General features: G+C 42.9%; 1 protein-coding gene across 2 annotated transcripts in view; it reads right to left on the reverse strand.

Annotated features, from left to right (window-relative positions):
* Positions 1-23,394, reverse strand: part of NCAPG (non-SMC condensin I complex subunit G) — a 460,352-nt gene that overhangs the window by 356,798 nt on the left and 80,160 nt on the right. For both annotated transcript variants that reach the window (XM_085642367.1, XM_085642366.1), the window contains exons 2-4: positions 21,767-21,882; positions 6,709-6,930; positions 3,717-3,945 (exon numbers count right to left, since the gene is read on the reverse strand). In XM_085642367.1, coding sequence (XP_085498493.1) covers positions 3,717-3,945; positions 6,709-6,930; positions 21,767-21,877 — 562 coding nt within the window. In that variant the 5' untranslated portion in view covers positions 21,878-21,882. The remainder of the gene's footprint in view (positions 1-3,716; positions 3,946-6,708; positions 6,931-21,766; positions 21,883-23,394) is intronic.

Below are 23,394 nucleotides of genomic sequence, written 5' to 3' on the forward strand. Positions count from 1 at the left end.
AGAGCATCCTTGAAGCATCTTCAGCATCCTTTATCCCTTGCACTAGGATCACTTTCATTGGAAAAGTCTGCATCGGATAAAAGTGCCTGGAACTGAAAGAAGTTTGATTCACCTGTTGAGAAAACAGTTCTTGAGGACCTAATTGGTCCCTCTGACTGGAGTTGGTCGTCTAAAGTGACTCCAAGTAACCCCCTAGCTCAACATTTTCTGAAAAGAATAGCAAGTGTCAAATACGTTGAATTTGCCAATGTTTGTTTGCGGTGAAGTGAATTGTCTTGATTTATTAATTCTTGTAAAATCTATATCTCTGGCACCCTCCTGTGGATCTATTTTGTATCTAACTTTATATAAAAATACAGTATATTTTTCTAAATTGGTGTTGGATTTCTTGAGTTTCGATTTATTCTTCAATTGTTTTGGTGTTGTTTAAATACTTTACACTTGTTCCGCCGTGCTGCTCATTGTCACAGCCACCCAGGGTTGTGCTGAGGGTTTGACAGACGATACCTACTGTACCCAATGGGGTTGGCAAGTGTATTACATAGTGAGATCGCACAACCACAGCATATAATACACTCCATTTCTTCACAATAAGCCATCATCAGTGTAATGAGGGAGAGAACAAACAGCCCTCCTCACCATTACTCATAGTGGAGTGCACCCTGCTATGGGCCGGTTCTGACAGGATAGAGTCAGAACCAAAAGATAATGGAGGTTCGGCTCATAGCTGAGATTCAGAAGAGGCACACGATTAGAGTCAGGCTGCATGAAGACCCATTGCCCTCTTCTAATTTTATAGCTTTGCATCGGCCGAGCTCGGGCGGACATTAGTTCAGGGTCTGACAAAGGTGTCAGCACTGGGTCATCTTCCACCAATTTATTTTAAAAGCTTTATTCCAAGTTAAAACCCACTATAACAAACAAGCTTAAAAAAAAAAAAAAAAAAAAAAAAAAAAATCAGTAACAACAAGCTAACACTATCATTCTGAATTTGCTTAAAATAAAGCGTTATCAGACTAGTAAATCTGAAAAACCTCGCTCGGAACAAAACACAATTTCATTGCACACTGTATTGTAACACTTATAGAGCCCTTACTACCCCTATGTGAGTGCTGAAACTATTGCTTAAATGGATTACACGTAAATCGCATTGGTTTGATGGTCGGAATTGGGTTATCTTTGTTTTGATCTCATATGTGCCAACCACCATGGTGGGGTTATCGTATTATGGGACGCAACGCTTAGCAGTGTGATGAATGAAGAAGCATAAGAGTGATAGGTGTGCCTTTTAAGGATGTCAGTAAGCTGGCAGCTTTGAACCACTCTGCAGGTTCCCTTTATGGCATTTCTTATCATAATAGTCTACTTAGCTGGTTATTGTACTGGGCTGCACATTCTGAGAGGTTTTGTTTAAAATGGATGTTCCTGATCAGGCCTAGGTTTAGGAGAAAAATGTTGGCGAGATCTGCTAGCATATACTTTAATATTCCATATCTTATTGTCATTGTGAGATGTTAACAAGCAGCCGTAGCTTGCTGGGACTGGCAGTGGCAGACTAAAGTCATTTGTGTGTGGCAGGTCTCTTCAGTTAATGATTAGTGGTTGAATTGCTGTTGACTGGTACAATACTGGCTGATGGACATGAACCTCTAGTATTTTTCACACTGTCAATCAATATAATGGGGTTATTATGCAGCCTATATGGACTACAAATGAGCGTTGGTGTGGGCTGGGAGGGTTATATTTTGAATTGTAAGCATAGAGCACTTACTACTCTTGGCATTGTAGCGCTTTACTCCAGACAGTACACTACTCCAGAACCCACGATAAGTGGTTTTTCAGTGGTTATTGTTGGTACTGGGATTAGTCTTGTGCTCATAAGTAAACCATTCCATACATTTACTCCAGTTTCTATGTGTTGGATTAAATTATCAGGAGTTAGTTGTGATGTTTAGTTTGAAGGAAGAAATGCGAATTTATGCAGATAGTTGGAGGTAGTAGTTAATGAGCTATAGGAGTTTGTTTATTGCTAGGTTGTAGGGGTATGACTTTTAAAGGACAGGTTGTGATCTGTGAAAAGAGGATAAGCAATTTGCAGAATTACAATAATGGGGATTATGGCAAATATGCATGTGACTTCTCTGAGGATGCATGCAGAGGATGGAAAGTAAGGAGAAGTTCATTTGGAAGAAAAGGAGAGGCAACCATTAGAGATTTTAAGTCAAGGTCAGTTTTCATGGAAATACAGAGGCGGCTTGGCTATCCCAGGACTGTGAACCAGCTTGGATTGTAGGGCCAGTGTTGAAGTCTGTATGGGCCCGGTAGTGGGTCCAGCGGAGGCTCACGTGCCCCCTCCACCATAACTTGATGGGAGGCCCCTGTAGTTCCTTGGAAGGAGCGCCTGAGGGAGCCAGAAGCGACCTGAATGTCTGCTGCATTGCCTCTTGCAAGGCATTCATCTGCTGTGGTGTCGACTGTCTGGAAACTTGGTGCCTGTTTGGATCAGCTGAAGGATTACAGTTTAAACCCACTGTGCTTTTTTATGCTCATGTTTGGGCCTCAACTTACCAGAAGACTGAGTGGAAAGTGGAACGGTTGCTGGAACGGCCCAGAGATCAGTTCAGAGTCCAAGCCTATGACTTGGAGAAGGACCTATGCTTTACAGCTAACTGCTAATAACTGCTAACTGCTGAACGTACGTGTAATCCTTCTAAGCAAGAGTTTCAGCACTCACATAAGGGTAGTAAGGGCTCTATAAATGTTGCAACACAATACAGTGTGCAATGAAATTGTGTGTTGTTCCGATCGGGGTTTTTCAGATTTACTAATCTGATAACGCATTTTTAGCACATTCAGAATGACAGTAATAGCTGGTTAATGCCGTTTTTTAAGCCTGTTCATCTTAGTGGGTTTGAACTTAAAACAAAACTTTCAAAACACATTGAAGGAAAGGCTAGTGTCTAGCACCCAGTGTTTCCATCGAGTCGGATAATCATAAAATAAGCTTCGAGAAGGACTAAAGTTTGAGTTTAACGCAGCAGTTTCAGGTTTGCTGAAACAAACATTCGGATTTGCTTATGTTGCTTTCATCTGTCAGCTGAAATGGATCTTCAAGTAGGAGGCGGGAGCTCTGTGCAGTTTAAAAATCATTTATACAAAAGTCTTTGAAATACAGGGAAATGTTTAATTGTTCTTGAAATTCAGACCCTGCATTCGTGTTTATGTGAAAGGGTCTCCACTACCCATCGACATTAAACAACGGGAATCTGGAGTACAGACTTATTAACAGGAAATTTATTTCTGGTGGAAACAAATCCTAGAGGGAGATAACATTGTTCGGGATATTCTCTGTCCCAATACATTGCAACACACAAGTGCTAAGCAACTTAATATTGCCTTGGAGGCAGCATGTAAAAGTTAATAGCTAATGTAGCAGTTTGTATTTCTTAACTCCTTTTCGAAAGTAGCAAATAAGGTCAAAACTTTTCGCCAGAAATATGGTATTATTTCCATATGTAGCTATGAACATTTTGTAAAATAAAAAAGGGGATAAAAATGATTCTATGAAAATAACTGTAGTGTGATAAAAATGCACACAATTACAATACAAAAACGCCCTCATTAGACAAACGTGAACACTACATTTCCTTACTTTTGCTAGTGCACTAATAAGAATTTTACATATAGAATGGAAACGGTATAAACAAATAACTCACCGTTAATCACTGGACAGTTCTCATTCTGTGGATCCTGAAGTCTAGCCAAAGCTAGAACTGCATGGATTCGCACGTTTGGGACCTTGTCTTTTATTCTTATCAGCATGGCTTCATGAATTCGGTCAAACAAATCATCATCTATTTGGGCATTTTCTGGCAAACTTCCCAGGACCTTGTTAATAAGCTGGCACACTCGGAAGCGCACAGGCTGGCTGTTCGCATTGTGACACTAAAAAAAACATAGGATAGCCAAAAACAAAAGTTGAACCAGAGATGCATCCTACATGTGTAAACAGTGTAACTATGTTAATACCTAGCAATTCGGGTCATCATAGCAATTCAATGATAGCTATCCTACAGGATCATTTGATACGGGAGCATTCATTCCAAATAAATGCATGCGTTTGAGGTCTTAAACAGTTTCAAGTGTCTAAAAACCATTATTCCCATTTGACCCAAGTCTTTTAAATGCTAAAGTCATCACCATAGAATATGCAAAAAGTCTGCCGCTTGTAGAACTACTCAATAGAACTGCAGAACTCAACTCAGTTCAGGATCACATCCCAGGACTTTATCTTTCCTTGCTGTGCAAATCCTACTGAGTGCATTTCAGACTTCTTATGGATGTTCAAATCTTACATTATTGTTTACCCATCATTGTCATTTAAGCATGATACTCATCTTACAAAAAAATAATGATAAACCTCTACTTAAACTATACCTGCTCCAACATTCTATTTTACCCGCCTAGCTTTCTATTTGGTTACTCCAGTCCGCTCCTGAATTTTTTTTTTTTTTTTTGGGCAAACCTTGTCTGGTGCTCGCCTTTCTAGATGGTCTTTACTTACTGTTCAGACTAGCCTGCTGCACTCACCATGGTCGATCACTCTGTTGTTCTTATTGCTCTATTCTCTTCGTTTGAGCTCTGTTCTTTCCTCTTTTCTGATTCAGCACGTTTTAGTGATAGGAACACTTTAAGCACACATCATCTGGAATAACATGCCTATAGCGCTTTAATGGACAATGTCAGTTTTTGTTTCTTCTTTTTTACTCTTCAACTAGTCTGACAGTGTCCTGGCTGTGGGTGTCCCAAGAGTCCCCATAGGTGGCAAGTTTGTCAGCCAGCTAGGCAGGGTTTCGGTCATGACGATTTGTAGATAATGCAGTTGGTTTTGAAGTTGTGCAGGATGGCGTGGGGAGGTAGTGGACACCCATCAAGGTTTGGTCACATTTCTTCAGGTCCTTGAAGAGGCATGCTGTGGATTGTAGAATGCCCGAAAGTGTGGGCCAGGTTGGAATCTGGGAGGACGTGCACATGCATATCCACCATCAAGATGCAAGCATACAAGGACATGAATGTAGTTCTGAAGTTGCTTTCTGGGTGGAATGGTTCCACTTTCTTCAGTAGAGAGTAAGAGCTAGGCCATCTTTGTTTTCTTGGTTATGGTTTTGTTAAGGATAAGGTACGTTAGCAGGGTGAATCAGAGAAACATGCCAATGGGTGAAAGTTGGGATTTGAATCCTTCCAGGCTCATGTTGTTGAGCAAGCTGTCTTTTTCCTGCAGCGATCTGATCTGAAGCTAGACTGATAGTCATGCAAGAGATGGTTCATGTTGAAGTGAGCTAGAAGTGTGCATAGACTACATTTTCAGTGATCTTACTAGTAGCCATCAAGGTCATCAGTGACTACTGTGGATTTCTTGAGGAGGGGATGATCTGGTCTGTATTGAGATCTTCAGGGATGATCCCTTGAGTGAGAAGAACACTGAAGATGGTGAGTTGCAGTGACAGACAGCTCAAACCTGACTGTTTGGTACCCAGGCATACTCCTTTAGTATCCTATACTAGAGAGGGTGCATACAAAGCTAAATAAGTTTTCCTATATTCCAATTTCCAACCTAAGGAGTGTGGGGGCACTCATTCTTTGTTTTAAAAGGGCCCTCATTAACACAATCCTGTTTGTGGCATGCTTCATCATCAGGCCCTCACCCGGAGTAATCACAACCACCAGATGAGGTCAACCCCACTCTTTGAGGGAGCATATTGGTATCTACCATGAATCAATTCTTATTGCAGCAGGTGTTCTAAGAGGAGTGCTAAAAATGCCTATGGATGCTAAACAAACCTTTCTTCATTCTGGGGCACCCTTGGCAGGTAAAAAGATAGAGGTGAGTCAATTAGAGCATAAATTGTGCCTCTGCATCTAACTGGTCTGCATGTTCCTGCTGGTAAAGTTACCCAGCTGAAGTACTGTACAAGGGCCACATCTCAGAGATTTCCTTGAGGAGGACCACAACAGAATGAAGATCCTCATGCCAGTTGTCTTTGCCATCATGAAGTTAAAGGCGTGGTATATTTTTTTAACTATGAGACAAGCGCTATAGCCCATTACTGTTAGTTAATCAAGCATCAAGATCTCCATCGGTCGCCCAGAAGAGTAGCATGAGAAAAAAGGGAGCTTAGATGAAAGTAATCAGCACCAAGTGTGGGATGCAAGGAAATTGTCTTCCCACTGAAAAGAATAATGCCTCACCAGTGGGAGAACGTTGAGAGCAACTGCTGCTTAGTTGGAGGCTTACTCAGAAGAGATACTGGTAAAAATAACAAAAAAAGATCTGAAAATGGTTGTTAGCAAGAGAAAAAAAATCAAAGAACGCTCACTTGCCCTCGAAAGTCATTGCAACACAAGTGAGATTGCCGTTCAAAACAAAAATCTGTCTCATGATTATATGGTGTCAGGTTCTGCGATATGGCAGGCAACCATAAATGAAGCTGGTCTGCAGACCTGTGCAGAGAAGCAGAGTAACTCTGTTTTGTGCCAGTTATGCATGTATGAAGACATACAGCCCAAACAGTCAGTTCACAAGTGAAGACGATGCATCTTCTAAATACATCATCTGTTTCACACATAAGCCATTCCTAGCAATTCACATCAAGTCATGGGTCAGCTAACAAATACACACATAGCCCGGCATAGGTAAATATGTTATACCTTAAGCAGAAAATTAAACAAATAATTCACAGGAGAGTCATCATCTTCCTCCTCCTCTTCTTCGTCTGCATTGACATCTTCACTCTCTGGTTGATGAAATGATGTGACAAACCGTGCTACAAAGTCAATTACTCTCTCCACAGCAGGCTCACGCTTGTAGATAACCATAGGGTATTTAAGGAAATGGACAAATTCTTCATGAAAAATAGATTTGTCTTCCATCTAAAAAGAAAACAAATGTTGAAATAATGAAACATCTTTGAAAGTGGACTGAGAGAAACTTCAATCCAGTATACACTCTCCCAAAATGTAACAATATTAGTAAAATACACCATTCTCGCTAAGGGTCCTGGATAGTGTATTAAATATCCAAAGCCAACTAGGTCGATGGAAGCCTTTGCTAACTAGAGCACAAGCCCTCACTGACCCAAAAGTGGCATGCTTCATCATCAGGCTGTGTTCCTGGTTGGGCCCCCTCTGCAATGCCCAACACGCACCTTTAGGGGGCTCTTTGCCGAATATCTTTTTATCGTCAACCGGGCTGCAAGCATGCGACTCGATTGTCTCCAATGCTGAAAGAAACTAAAGACTATCTAGGAAGACTGGCGAAAAGTGGATGAAACTACAGACTCCTAATATTACCATGCATTCATTTCCAGAGTCAATCTTAAAGTTAAAAACAGATCAGAGAATGAAAGGGAAACTAATGTTCCTTGTATTGTCCCTCGATGATTATTAGTTGGTAGTTAGTCTAAAGAATTTTAGTCAAGGAATTGGTCAACATGTCCCATGCCTTTTATGTCTGTCCGGATCTATGGCAAATCATCAGGACCCAACAACAGCTACCTAATCTTCTGGTAGAGTTCCTAAACTGACCACAAGACAAGTGAATCCTAACCTCTGTGAAAAACAGTAATAGTTGACCCCAAGACTTACATTCCTTTTATTAGGATTGTAGTCGAATCACCAGTGACCCTATTTTCTGGAGAAAAGAGCCCCTTGAAGCACGCGGAGATCGGACCGTTCCCAGGTTCCTTGTGGGAGAGTCCAGGCTATTGTGCCGGTCTGTCTTCCACGTTCCCGAAGAGCTTGTGATCCAATTTGCTAATGGAACCATCGACTTAGTTGGATCCGGATATTTAGTACACTTTCTAGGACCCTTAGCTTAACAGTATACACTCTATTAATATTGTAATAATTAAACATGTTTTACAGACAGCAGGAGATCATCATTCAGAAACAGCTGTTGGGTTACATTCCTTTCTTGAAATGCAGTCAACGATACACCAAGAAATCAACATAGCAGAAGTACTACTGCTTTTTTTTTTTTTTTTTTTTTTTTTTTACACATCTGGGAACTCAACCTAATTAATACAAATAAAAACATCAACAATACTGTTGTGGTGCAATGGGATTTTGATTAGTTAAAATCTCAATGAATCAAAAAAGTATTCTTATACTACTGTAGTACTTCATATCCTAGGCTGTCTCCGGGTACCAACTTGTATCAAACTAGTACCACCAGCACCACTTTGTAGAATAACCGAACATCACTATTCAAAGATGAGTTATACGTCTTTGCACATATACAGACCCTATCAAATGCAAACTGTCCATTTTCTTAGTACTTTAACATACTTGGCTAGTTAAATTAATATTACTTGCAGGTGTGAGGTTAAAGAGGGTGAATGTTGTAATGGGAGAGTTTAAAATCAGAAGTCCCCAAATCACTACAAAGCAAATTAGATTCATCACAGCAGGGACGCGACATACCCGTTTCTGACGACAGACACGCCGTGAGGGGAACGGCCGGTGACCTCTGCCCCTGCTGTGGGCCTCTCAATCTCTGTGGCCAACTGCTAGCGCCAGCGCCGTGAGGGGAACGGCTTCCCTAGCGCCTACACTACCCAGGGGGCATTGCGTGGCGCACGGAGAGCGTCATCACTGAGCGCCAAGGCACATAAACTCGAGGAGCGCCTCCCGCAGTGCGGGACGCGACATACCTGTTTGACGACGGACACGCCGTGAGGGGAACGGCCGGTGACCTCTGCTCCTGCTGTGGGCCTCTCAATCTCTGTGGCCAACTGCTAGCGCCAGTGCCGTGAGGGGAACGGCTTCCCTAGCGCCTACACTACCCAGGGGGCATTGCGTGGCGCACGGAGAGAGTCATCACTGAGCGCCAAGGCACAAACTCGAGGAGCGCCTCCCACAGCGCAGGATGCGCGCGGGCAGCGCCCGGGCGAAGCCCGGGCCAAGGGCGGGCCCGTCCTTGCCCGTCCCTGACTGTACCGGACTGGGCTGGGCCACTGCTCTAACATCGCTGCTGTGTCCCTGCGCACAAGGTAGAAGTGTCCCTTCAAGTTGTTGGACAGCAGGCAAGTGCTTTCCGTTTTTGTTGCGGAGGCCTGCGGGACACTAATTTTCATCATTTTGTATTAATCTAGAGGTCTATTACTAACTTATACGTGTATTTCTGTTCCCCTGTACTGCTGTTTCCGTATTTCCCGTATTTGATGGCGGGCAAAGGGAAGCGTACCGGTGGGGGTGGATCTGTGTCTGGTACTCTTGATCATTTTATTTCCAGAGCGGTTTCAGTATTGGAACATGAATTAGCCATTACTGAGCGTCGTTTATCCTCAGAGCTAATTCAAGCTAGACGCTCATCTATGGGAACTTTTGCATCAGCGAAATCCCCTAAAAGTTCAGCAGGGCAGGTTATAGGTGACTTAGTGCAGCGGGGGAATACTGGGGATAGCACTATTACATCACTGGTCCGCAGTGACTCGATCGATGCCCTGGGAGAAGTCGCCCCTATAATAGGTTGTGCTCTTAACATTCCTAAACCTGTTTCTACCTACCCCCAGACTAGGGCCAGCAGTAAATCTGCAAAATCCTCTAAACTTAAGAGGAAAAGAGATGGGTTGTCCCAGGGAGGGAGACAGGCGAAGCTTTCCAACATCACGAAAAATGTATCATCTGTGACGGGTGAGGCTCAGGCTGAAGATAACTCATTCCTGGGTGAGACTATCAATAGGCCCTCGAATCAGCCCCAATATAGCGACCTGATCCCCCAGATAAAGCAAATGGTGCGCTATTTATTATTGCCACTCTTAGAAAGGGTAAAAGTGGTTAATGAAAAGGTCGAAAGACTTGAGCAAACTATTCTAGATAACTTTTCTTCATTGAAAAATGTTATCAAATTAGTCACTAAAGACGGTGATAATTCCATCAGGGCCAATTTCACTCCTCCTGTCCTGCCATTTCCTCCCTCTGATTCTGATGCGTTATCTGAGGCCAATTCTAGGGTTGTCCCTTCTAGGATTCAGGACAAAGATAATGCCATTAATCAAGGTGTCGGCCAAGAAAGGGTTATCAAAAGGGTGCTTCCAGTACTAACACGCCAAGCAAAGGTGTCCGTAAAGGACGAAATATGGAGTCTGGGGATAGAACCAACAAATTCCCCAGAGCTCATATTTATCTTCCTCCGGATTCCACTCCCTTTGTTGTCGTCTTGACTGGTGTCCCTGAACTCAAAGAGGGCATAGGGGAATCCTACCAACAACTCAAAAATAAAGTTATTTTCTGGCTAAACAAGAATAGACCGATCCCGAACTATATGGACGGGAAGATCCTTTTTGCCAGAAGAGTTAGTTGGGTGGGCCCTAGACCCAAAGATGTCTCAGGGGACACAATTATTATTAATTTTAAGGATAGTCGCGTAGTGCGTTTCATTTGTGACTACCCTTCTGTAGGTGATCGGTCGGAAATCAGGGTACATGATTTGCGGCATTTTTATAATTTTAATCTTAGCACATCTGTAAGACCTAGTCAAGATCAGGCAAGACGGGGAATAAACCCAGCGCCCGCCATACACTCCCCTAATTCCTTCAACAACTTGTGTTATCCTGTAGCCTTAGCCTGACCGGTGCTAGAGGGGTTGCTTTCTACTAGTTCCCCCACACCAAATATCCCTATAGGTGGGTTCAAGGGTAGAGGAGAGGTTGATATAATTGCGCATAAATCCTGCATGAAGACCACATGTAAAATCTTAAACTGGAATATCGCGGGTATTCGATCTAAAAGCCAGGACGAGATATGGTCTGGTTATGTTAGATCCCATGATATTATAGCATTACCAGAAACCTGGGATACTTCGAACAGTTTTTCTCTGGATGGTTATGCCCACTTTTATATTCCAGCTACACCCAGCCTGGCGGGCAGGGCGAGGGGGGGGCCTTGCACTTCTAGTTTCACTGAATTTGAAAGGTTGCGCAACACAGCTAGAATCAGGATCCCAACACTGTCTAGTTGTTGAATTAGCGGTCGCAAATTATCCAACTCTGTTACTTATTAATTTTTACAATTCTCCAGATAGTGTCAGTCAAAATCAGCACCTAGAATCTCTAGGGGAAATTTTAGATAAACTCAGAGCGTCACAGGATAGCCCTGAGGTCATCCTGATGGGTGACTTTAATATCCATCCATGCAGTCTGAGATGTATTGTGGATAATGACGAGGGATCTCCCTATTCATCATCCACACATTTCGAACACACCAAACAAGGTGAGGTTTTGGAGAGCATTTTGGCCTCCTCAAACCTCTCTGAATCCGGTTGTTGTATGGAAAGGCAGAGGTCTTTTACATTTAAAGGATTAGACTCAGGATCAGTCATCAAGTACATATTTTTATCCTCTTTGATTTAGTCTTCGGTTTTAAATTACAGGGTAGAAGACTCTGTTTTCAGTGACCATAATCCCGTGATAGTAGAGGCTGTTCCGGGAGGGTCACTGGTTTTTAAAGATACAAAAATTTTAGGAACCACAGACCTTTCCTTAAAAGATCAGGGCAGGAGACTGAAATGGGCTAAAGTGACCCCGGTCACTTTCCTACAAGAGGTCCTGACCAAGGCTGAAACGGAGGTGGGCATATGTTTAGACCATGCTAATGCCAACTCAAGGATAGTTGAGGCCTTTAACACCATTTGCCTACAAGTAAATAACGCCCTTTTGGTAAAAACCAATTCCGGTAGGGAAATAGGTAAAAAATGGTTTGACATAAATTGTTCTAAGGCTCACTCTGCCCTCTTAAAGGCACTTAAAGTAATACCTAGAAATAGACTATTGATAGTAGCCTTGAGGAAACAATATAAACATTCCATCATAGCTCGTAAAAACGAGATTAAGGATGATGCTTGGAATAACCTACAGTCACCAGAAATCCTGCGGGATAGTTCTAAATTCTGGGGAGTGATTAATCACCCATACTTTTCCGGCAGTGAGTACCAAGCTATGGAATGTAGTATTCCAGACGAGCGGTGGCTAGCTCATTTTGAAAATATTTATAGTCTCCATTCACCTGGGCACTCAGATGGGATGCTACCTTTTAACCAGGTTGGTCTAGTTTCTGCCTTTAGGGAGGAGGATGTGGAAAAAGCTATTAATGAGACAATTAAAAACAAGGCTCCGGGTCCAGATGGTGTTCCTGCTGACTTATACAAGTCTGCTCCAAAATTTTGGGCCAAAATATTGACAAATGTCTTTAATGCCGCTAGAGATAAGTTCATCCCTGAGTCTTGGGCTAAGTCTATTATCCCAATTTTTAAAAAAGGTCAGAGGGGTGACCCAGCCTGTTATAGGCCTATTTCTTTAATTGACTCTGCCGTTAAAATCTTAGGCAGAGTCATCCTGGGCAGGCTGACTACGTGGCTTGAGGGTAGTGGTATACGATCTAATGCCCAATATGGTTTCAGGGCTAACAGGAGCACGCTGGATCAATGTTTAAACCTTCATTTACTTATCTGCAAATACACAATTGCTAAGGAGGCGTCCTTGTACATGGCCTTTATGGATCTCTCCTCAGCTTTTGACCTGGTTAATAGGTCAAAGCTGTGGAGAATCCTACTGGATATGGGGGTAGATCCCCCTCTGGTTGGCTTCTTGGCAGACCTGCATTGTGGCTTATTAGCCTCGGTGAGAGTCACACAAGGAGGAAGGTGCACTAGATGCTTTAGGTCAGAGAGGGGCGTTATGCAGGGGTGCATTTTGGCACCCCTCCTTTTCACTTTGTATATAAATGCTCTGGACTCAGCGTTGGCCAATTCAGCGGTGGACGTTCCGCGTGTATGAGAGATTAAGATCCCAGTCCTCCTATACGCCGACGACGCCGTGCTTCTGGCCCGCTCAGATGTGGCCCTTGATAGATTACTGGCCTCTTTTGGTGATTTCATAACCTCCTTAGACCTGAAAATTAATACACAAAAGTCTCAGGTCATGATCACGGGTCAGGCCAGTAGGAAAAAGAAATCTAAGTCTTTTTTTTGCCTAGGTCATGAGGTAAAAAGGGTTCCCATCTTTACTTACTTAAGGGTCATCTTCGATGAGAAAGGAACATGGGGTCCGCAACATAAAATTAAAGGCAACTCTGTGGCAAGATCGGCCGCAGCTATACTTGGTTTTGCCAAACGGTTGGGAGCTCGCCCAATGGAGGCTATTTTGAAAGTCTATAAAGCTAAATCCTAGGCCATAGCTGCCTATGGCTCTGCCATCTGGGGTCATACTAACACGGATACCAACCAGAGGGTGGAGAACAAGTTTTTAAGATCTCTGTTGTCCGTCCCTCAGTCCACACCCACCTTTACGATACACTCGGAGCTGGGCGTGGGGTATGTGGCAGACCTAATTAAAGCGGCCCCCGTTATTTGCTGGTTAAAAACCTGGCTTAATCAGGAAATTTCCTTAACTCACCTGATACTTAAGGATTGCCTTGCCTTGGACAGAGCCCACAGAATTCCTTGGCTGGCTTCCGTTAAACGAACGCTGGCAGCGGTGGGCAGACCAGAGCTATTTAATTCCCCTGATTGTATTAACAAAAAGGATGTTATGGGGACCAAAACTGCATTAGTTAATCTGTTCATGGCTGAGAGGGAGGACTTGGAACTAAAAAAGCCATTAGTTAGAAGGAACTTTGCGCTTATAACTGTTCCTGGTATTGAGCTCTACTTGGCCTTTGTAACCAGTCCATTTCACAGGTCTCTCCTAATCAAATTTTGTTTTAATTTGATACATTTTGTACTAGGTTTTTATCCCACATGGACCACCCCTGAAAATGCAACCCCATGTGATTGTGACAACTTTTCTACGCAGGACACACTACACTTTATTATGTTTTGCGAACACTACGCACAGATTAGGAAAAAATACCTGCTACCTATCTTAAAGGAGGCTGGTTTTTTACAAGTGCGGCCAGCGCTCCTGTTCTTGCAACTTTTATCCAGCATTACTATTGCATTCCATGTAGCAAGCTTCCTAGTTGCGGCTGTTCGCATAAACAAGAAGCGTGTCAGCGCACGGTTAAGTTCCATTATGACTGACTTGGTATGAAGGGCTGGTGGTTTCTCCTCCTGGAGTTAACTTTTATTTTTTTAGACTTCCTTAGACTTTTTATATTGAAATTATATCATTGTATCATATTTATTTTTTTAAACTTTGAATCGAACTTATGAAATATGTATATTTTAACATTTTAATCTTGACAATACGTTACTTATAATTATCACTGTATTTGATGAACTTTTGTCCTGTATCCTATGTGACTGTCTGTTTGCTGCGTCTTTTTTTGATTTTTATTAATCGAATAAAAGTAATTGACTGACTGACTGACACTACAAAGCAAATTAGATTCATCACAGCAGCTTTCCGAGAAACCAAGAAACTCACCTAACACCCATCCAAGCTCCACTCTCTTGAACCTGGTTTACTGACCAGCCGAGATCTGGATAACTGGATTATTGTGTAGAGATAGATTATCTTGATGTCTTTGGTTTTCAGCTTCCAGGTTTAAGAAGTCATAAACTGCACCATCTATAAACGTTAGTTCCAAGTATCTCAAATTACAAAACAATCAATCGGGGAATTGTGAAGCTCGCTTCTCACCCGTGAAGGTCTCAAGGCACGGGAGTGGGGGGTGCAGCTCGGAGTCAGCCGAAAAGCCTGGTCTTGAGGCTCTTCATGAAGATGTGCAGAGTAGGGGCGCATCTGATGTTGACCGAGAGCTTGTTCCAGGCCTTAGCTGCGACATAGGGGGGAGGCTCTTCCACCCGCTCTGGTTCTGCAGATGCGCAGGGTTTCTGCTAGGGTGAGGTCAATGGAGCGGAGGATTTTTTGGGATACGTGGAAGGAGACTCTTTCGTTGAGGTATTTGAGTCTGGTGTTGTGGAGAGGTTTGGAGGTGTGGGTAAGTAGCTTGAAGGTTACTCTCTCCTCAACGGGGAGCCAGTGGAGGTCTCGCAGGTGTTAAGTGATGAGCTCATGTCGCACATAGTCCACCATCACTCTTTCAATTACTCAATACTCATACTCAATACTCAATACAATTACTCATTACTATTATTTTCAGAACTTACCTCTTCCATTAGCTCGGCAGCTCCTTTTTTTGTTTTTAACTTTACAGTTAAAGTTCCGATAACATCTCATTTTGATGCTTCCCTCATCACTTAACTCCACCAGTAATAAATATTCATTTATTTTAGTACTAGTTTTTAATTTTAAAGATTTTTAGTCTAATCCTGCCGCCAACTGTATGCCAGCCTATGACAAATATCTACATGTATGTCCAATTTATTTTAAATGAATTACATTAAAAGTTAACTTTCTGAACTCTAACAATACCTATTTAACTTCAGCTAATTTTTGGAATTACTTGGAATTTCTTAAAAGCCTGTTAAGACTGGAAATATACTCCAAACAAGTAGGAAACCTTAATGTGTTGATTGCAAGCGTTTTGTATGGATTTATGTACTGGGCCCTTTGTTCTGAAGAAATTAAGTTGCTGCATCACCAGTGGTCAGGTGAGCTGCATTCATTGCTCAATGAAGAAGACTCCCAGAACAATAGGTAGCTTAAAACCTATACCTATGCCATAACATGGATTTTCAGGAGAAGGCGAGTTCATGGAGGATGACAGCTATATTTATTTTAATATTTTTGTACAAGGTGGCAATGGTGACTTCAGGTTTAATAGACAAAAAGGGAAGATCCAGGACTTGGCCCACAAAGCACTGCGATATTAATTTGGGCTGGACATAATTTCCTTCTTCTAAAGGTATGCATTGTCACAACATTTGCTGAGGTGTGTTCGGTTACCCACATCAGTCTGAAGACAGATGTTAATTTGGATATCGGTCAAGTTGATGTGTAAGTGGACATAACATCAGCTGTGCCATTGCAGGTGTCTAGATTATGAACCCCGATATGAGAGGGAGAAACTCGGCGGCGTTTCTCAAGTCACCTCACGCGTTGATAAATATTACATACAGAGCCCATCTGATACTGAAAGCAATGAGTGGGGCCATTTTAAGGTAGTACTCAACAACCATTCCTAATATTTAAGCCTATTTGAACGTTATAGCATGTTCCATTGTACTGTGTGCTGCTGAGAGGTTAAGATGGTTCCCTGCCCCTAACGTGCCTTCACCTCAGGTTATGAGGCATTATATTCCAATAGCTGTTAAAGTGATGTCTTTTTCCCATATGGGTTTAAAACTGAACAGTAATCATGGAGAAAGAGGTTTTTTGCCTAATCTTCCAGCTGCTTCTCCATTAAAGAATGGTTTGTTTCTGTAAAACTGAGAATTATCTGTTATTTGTCAGGATTTGTGGATCCAATTCGGTTTTATTTTCTCCAAAAGACGTGATAAAACAGAGTTGGAGAGAACTTATATAAACAAGAAGACCGGCAAAGTACAGCTGGCAACTTTGAAGTTTTTTTTTTTATTTTGAACTTGCCATATTAATTCTAGGCCAGGGCGAAATGTTAATTACATTGGAATAATCTGTGTAATTTCGCCTTACTCTTGTAATGCAAAATTTAGTACTCGAGTCCGCTTGTGTAATTCAGGGTTAAAAGGGTCAACAAGCATTTGCAATGCAATAGGTCTCGCATTTTCGGAACTTTGACCTATTGGTATTGTAAATGGCAATGTCGTTTATTATTGCAGGTTTTTTAAACATGTAAATAAAATGCTTTTTCATGTACAATGCCAATAGCTCCAAATCTCGCAAATGCGAGACCTATTGCATTGCAAATGCGTGTAATCTGGCATGGATCCAGGCCTGGGGTGTATGATAGAGTCAAGGTCCTAATACAAGCAAGTACATTGGGTTCTGTTACCCACTTGTATTAAAAAAGCGATTGCAGTGCACGTTACAGCTATCATCTCCGGTACAACTGCTGCACTAATGATGGCTACGACGCCTATCCAGCCTCCCTGCACCTGCCCCTTGCATTCATAATTTTAACATTGGTACTGTGCAGACCCAGTTAAGAAACCCTGCAATGTAGAAATGAAAGCTGCTGGTGTAGAACCTGCCCTCAGTTCCTTGGTATACAGTGGGGTAGCTTCCTATGGTGTCTTCCACCTCTTCCATTCCTCCCCCTGTGTGTGCACCCCTTTCTCACCTTTATAAAAGAATTGGTAATCTCCATTCACAGGTGACACGAAAAGTTAATGAACCCCACATAAAAACAAAAGGAAGAGGTCGGATGGAAGCTGATAAAGGGGCTTAAATACTGCAGCGTCAAGCTGAACACATCGAAGACTTAGCCTGAGGCTGTACTGCCCTGGACCTAAATTACCACCACCACCCCCTTGGGCTGCCTTAACCAGATCGATCTGCTGCACATTTTAGACATTGTATGTGGCCAACATTAAAATGGAGATTTTATTACAAATGAATAACTGGAAACGAACACAGCTCTTACTATTTAGGACTCGCAATGTCAAGGGTCAATGGCCACACTCTTTAAACCAAATATTGAGGGTGCGTGGAGGCAATATCCTTGTTTTTTTACTGGTTGGTGAACTGCATCCATACTCTTGGGTGCAAGTTTATTTAAAAATAAAATTGTACCACTATCTTATCCCCATTGGAAGGCAGATCGGCTTGCCCTGCTTTAAATAAAATATGAAACATTTTTCCACCACATGAAAAAGAATTATGTAAAAATTTGCTGCTGACTGATCCTCCACTGCACAACACTCGCGCAGAAGAGCAAAACGCAGCATTGTATATAATCCACAGTAAATCAGTTTGCTACGAAGGACTGGGCCAGATAGGTGTTCAGGTTGCCCCCTCGCTGAGAGAAATAAACTTGAAATGTGTAAGATGAACGTTAATGACTAGCGCGTCGGCTGTGAGATGGGTGCTGCGCATAGCAAAATGAAGTGTGTGTGTGTGTGTGTGTGTGTGTCTACGGGGGGGGGGGGGGGGGGGGGGGGGAGGGTTAGTGACCTGTGTGGCGACTGTGAAAGGGGAGCTGAGCTGAGGGAAATAAAATGATTAAAATGTGGGAAAATTAAAATGAATGGCTGAAAAGTGCAACAAGCATTTGCAAGGTCAGAAAGTTAAGTGGGCGCCTGCTGAAATACTAAGAATGGCACCTGTGTGGTTGCTAATGTTCAAAGCGTAGAGCGCGACCGGGAGCAGGACAGCACGACATTGCAATGAGGAGCAGGTTGCAACGCTGGCTAAAAACAAACTGTCGCCATTAGGCGAACAGCCACTTGTTTATATTTGCATCGTGATTTCAATTTCAGTGAAAGCGCGATGCAAATACAAACAAGCGGCTGCCCTTGCCAAAGGTGACTGAAACAAGCTGTCGCCATTACGCAGATGATAAAAAAATAGAGCTCACCCATTAGTTAAAGAAGACTGTATAAAGCCGCAAGTAAAAGATCCAGTCCGGATGGGCCGGCCGAGAAGGAGACAGGGTGGTAACAAAAAGGCCTCATTCTGAGTCACGAGCCAGAGTTTAGCATAAACGGTGACACCAGCCAATCAAAATGATGGCCGGGGCTTCAACTCCACTTCTGAAATATCCCGTTTACAAGAAGCCTCGCAGAGAGAGTAGCACATGCACGCTGCAACGCAGGTCTGCGTGACCTAAAAATGTCCACGGCAAGAGAAAAGGAACAGAGAGCGGACGGCTGATGCAGTTTGTGTTTGTTGCATTTAGCGCGATTGTCTTTGCACAAAATGCACCCACAGGTGCATCGCATTACCGCAAAGTAGATTGGATTTAGTGCAGGTACTCACAATGTAAAGGAGATGAAGCTCCATTTTTAGGTCTCGCTGAGCCAAAGGCTCGAAGAGACATTTTGTATGTGGGATTTTCAAAGTGCTACCCACAGTCTTTTGGCTGGCCTAAACCTTGAGTGCATGATCACATGCACGTGCACAACTGCTCCCACTCCCCCCTCCATAGCTTTCTTTCACTTCAGCCGCTTTGACCCTTGCATTCCCCCCTCCCTTCTCACCCAGCCCTTTGATGCTCTGCTCGATTACTTTCACTTTCACCGCTTTGAGGTTTGATTTTTATTGCCTTTGTTTATGTGACGGAGATCCATTGCATTTGGCAGAACATTTTTGGGGCCGTATTGCATGAAATACACCAGGTGGCGCTAACGTGTTTTATACAGAGCACCATACAGCATTTTGTTCTGCGTAAAAAAAAAAAAAGACGCTTTAGGAGCGGAAAGGAGCTATCCCTTTTACTTGTATTAAAATGTATTTTTAAAGGTGTCTCAAAGGATCCTGAACATAGTTTATACAAGCATGCTCCAATACTGTCCGTATTTCACTGGCCTTCCAAGTCCTAAGACTCAGACTCATGATTTTACTGTTATTTCAAAAACAATCTAACATTTTTTTTGTTTTAGGTATTACCTTAGTAAAAGCATACCTATGTGATCTTACTCTCCTTGGTCAGTGTTTTATTATGAATGACAAGATGTTTTCTCATTAGGACTCGCACCATAAGCCTCTTTCATTCCAAACATCTGGAAACGCATTTGTCTCTGTAACTATATAGTAATGGCTTTCAGTTACAGCTGGCGGAAATTATGCTACACACCTATTTATTGCCTTCACAAACTATTCTGCTTTCACTTGTGTGACCATAACTTGCCAAAATATTTTACTGATGCTTTCGGCAGTGTCTCCACTTCTGTCTGATCACTCCTCAAATGACACCTTCCTTAATCCCACCCACAAGCAAGGTAAGCCACTCAATTTTATGCTAATTTCAAACACTTTATCCAAATCTAAACCCATCATCGCTCCATCTGACATCACACATTTCACATGCAAATCAGTTCGCCTCCTTGTAGATCGCTCTCTCATGTACCCATCTGCTGTAGAAAACAGGACCCCACTGCTCTCACTGCTTTCCACGTGATCTTCATAAAGACCTCACTTCAGTCTTGCACTACAGCGCATACAACTGCTTCATTATCCACCTTGTACCAAAGATAGGCCTCAGCCATGAATTACACTTGAAATAAGAGCGCATAACAGTAAATGAGGGCAGCAGTACATAAATGGCGAAAGCACATATTCACTGCTAACTTCTTGGTTAATAAGCAAGCCCTTCATACACTGCATAATGATCTAGGAGGTGTAAATCTATCTATTTCCAGGACCTCATTACCTCACCATCCACAAGCGCTCTGTGCAAACCTTCAGCTCTTTACTCTCTCCATCATCTTCCATTATCAGTATTCTATTGTTCATCCTTACCTGCTCATGACTTCACCCTGCTACATCTGCTCCAAGATTAACACTATAATTAGTCCACAGTGCTCAAGTCCTCACTCGCCTCAACCCTGTGCAGTTACATTATTACGATTTAACACAACATCCTCCTAACAAACGTTTCCTCTTAAGAAAGTAGCTAATCCATCCTGTGCCCCCCCCTGTAACCATTTCGTCCTCCCTTCATCAAATCTTTGCCTCTTTCATCCAACAGTTTCCCCTGCGTTTCCCTTCGCACTGACTGCCTATCCTGTAACAGACTACTCAACCCTCTCCTGTGTTCGGGACCCTTCATTCCACTATCCTATCCTCTCCTCTGTTCTTGTCTATGCTCAGCTCATACTCTTAGATCGTTCTGCCTCTTCTTTGATATTGCTGGTCACCCCACACTTTTCTCAATGAGCGCACGGGGCTTTAGCTGGGTACCAGCCCTTATGCTCCTCAATAAGCAGCAGCAATCGTTGCAGTTTCACCAAGGTGAGTTTAGTAAAAGTTTATTTTACTACTTTCGATAACTGGTGCCTTTCGCAAACAGAAAAGGTAATGACAATGTATGGCACATTACAAGATGGCATGTTTTAATACTAGGGCTTCTGATTATATGCATAACGTTTGATCTAGCAGACATGATTGAACATATGGTGAGACCCTTAAATGAAGGCTTAGGGCTCAAATCACAAAGGGACTAATATGCAATAAAGTTACGTGTCTCTTCACTCATGTCAGAATCTCCGCACTGCACTCACTGCAGTGCGCTGGACAGAGAGGATGCCCAGAGTGCAGAGACTCCACACTTGTACCTTTACTACACGCAAGTCCCTTTGCAAATCAGACCCTTAACCTCTACTTCTTTGTGATTTTTAAAATAAAGAGAGGGAAGCATTTATAGTAAAAATGGAAAACTCGTGTGTCTACTTACAATGCAGTTATTGGTTGTTTTTAACTTTCAAGAAAATAACACATTTGTTCTTAAACGACATCCATATCTTAAATCACACATTTTATGATTTTGACATTACGAATTTCATGTCATACCCTTCACTTGTGCCCATTCCCGACTTCTTATACCCTTGTTATCTAGCAGTGCTTTCAACACCACAGGCCATCAAATTCTGGACGGAACGGCCCTAAACGGTTTCGCCCATACCTCTATAATCACACTCAAATGCTAACAAGCATTGGCATAGCCAATAGGTCTCGCCTTTGGGACCGTTTAAGTGTTTAGTTATCCAGCACAATATCCTTGGTGCAGTAACATTAACTGTTGCATGGCTAAACACTTATAAGGTCCCAAAGGCGAGACCTATTGGCTATGCCAATGCTTGTTAAATTTTAGAGCTTACCCAATTACGTAGCTGTCTAAAGGACTGGAAGCCATTTCACTAGAGCTTTCAAGTGCAAAAGGGGCATGACCAGCATTCACAACTTGGGTTATTCTACTTTCTACCAGTGTAACACTTCATAGATACCTTGTTGTAGGTCTGTTTCAATGCCGCCACCAATTTAGCATGATTTTGATGTGGTTTCTGGGCCAAGTTAAAAGCCTCCTTGATTTGCAGTAATTTCTTTTCCGACGTCATTGTACCTAAATTGAAAATACAAAAAAAAAAATAATAATAATGCATAACAATTTCCTTTAAAAAACAACTTTCAGTTTACAGAAAAATGAAGTCACTACATAGTTGCTGCAGTTTTACTTGCTTTTAATTAAGGGTCCCGATATTTTTTTTTAAATAAAAATCCAGGGGGGTGGGGTGTCAAGGACCGATTTGCCTTCTGTATTTCTTTTAGGGAGGGTTGGGGCACACTTATCTCCTAGAATGCTACTGGGCCTCCCACCTATGCTACCTCTTGGAGTGGGTGGTACGTGAAAGCGACAAAGATTGGTTTCACATGGACCGTGCTGTGACCCGGCGCCCCCCCCCAGGACTCGCCATGGCTTCCCGGGCACGCAAGGCCTCGAAACCCCTCTATTGCCACCTCCACGAAAACAGTGTAGAAATATGAGACAGGGTCGCAGTGAAGTGAGGTCTCACCACCTTTCCTTCACACCCCCCCGCGCAAAACCCGGACTTAGCTCCTGCATTTCAGCCTCATTCTTACAGCCATTGGGGAGAGGGTGACTGCCGTACCTTGCGGGACCTCTTTGCGGGGGAATCTGTTAAGTCATTTGACCAACGTCACCAGGAGTTCTGGCTCCCCAAGTCTACCAGGCTGCAATATTACCAGCTTCGCAATTGGGAAATCACCCCCTCAAATATGCAGGGGCCACTCTTCCACTGGCATCATTTTGCGCACCTACCAGATTATCCAACGCTGCTCCCATTCGCCCCTATTCCTACCAAGCACAATGGCACACTGATATTGAGGATGAACTGTCCATAAAACAATGGGAGGGCCTATAGTGCGATGTCCCACGGACTTTTCAAAGCATACCCCCAACAAGAGATGGCATACAAGGCCATGATGCGTTGGCATCTCACTCCTTCCCATCTACACACTATCCTTTCCTCCTCTTCTCCTGTATGTTGGTGATGCTCCTCGACATAAGGAGACTTCACACACGTTTGGTGGCCATGCCCTGGCATCAAGACCTCCTGGAAAGAGATCCTAAGTCACATCAAGGGGACAGGAGGTTATCCGATCCCAGACTCTTACCCAACAGTGCTACTGGTATTAGACCACAACACCTCAAGGCCATGACCAACGCAGTGGCATTTAACCTTACACAAGCTGGGAGTGGCTAAACAACTCAGTGCTCTACATTGGAAGTAACCTACTGCTCCTCCCAACAGCCCTAATGTTCACTCGCCTGTGGCAGCCATGGAATCGCTTTCTCACAGGATTACTCACACGAAAGGTAAATTCACTCCTTTCTGGAGACCTCTGCTACAATATTTTTCCTGTTTGAAATTTACAGGCCTGACACTACCTAGACTTGAAGCCTTCCAGTGGTTTGACTGAGACTTGCTTGGGATTTATTTCCTAGTTGTGTTCTTAGTCCCTCGCCCCTTCTCCCCCCCATCCTCATTGGTCTTCTTCCTCAAGCCTACGTGACATCTTTGAAGAATTGCTTCTAACCTAGTATGATACGCCT

The sequence above is a fragment of the Triturus cristatus genome, chromosome 2_2, assembly GCF_964204655.1.
Source record: "Triturus cristatus chromosome 2_2, aTriCri1.1, whole genome shotgun sequence".
NCBI lineage: Eukaryota > Metazoa > Chordata > Amphibia > Caudata > Salamandridae > Triturus > Triturus cristatus.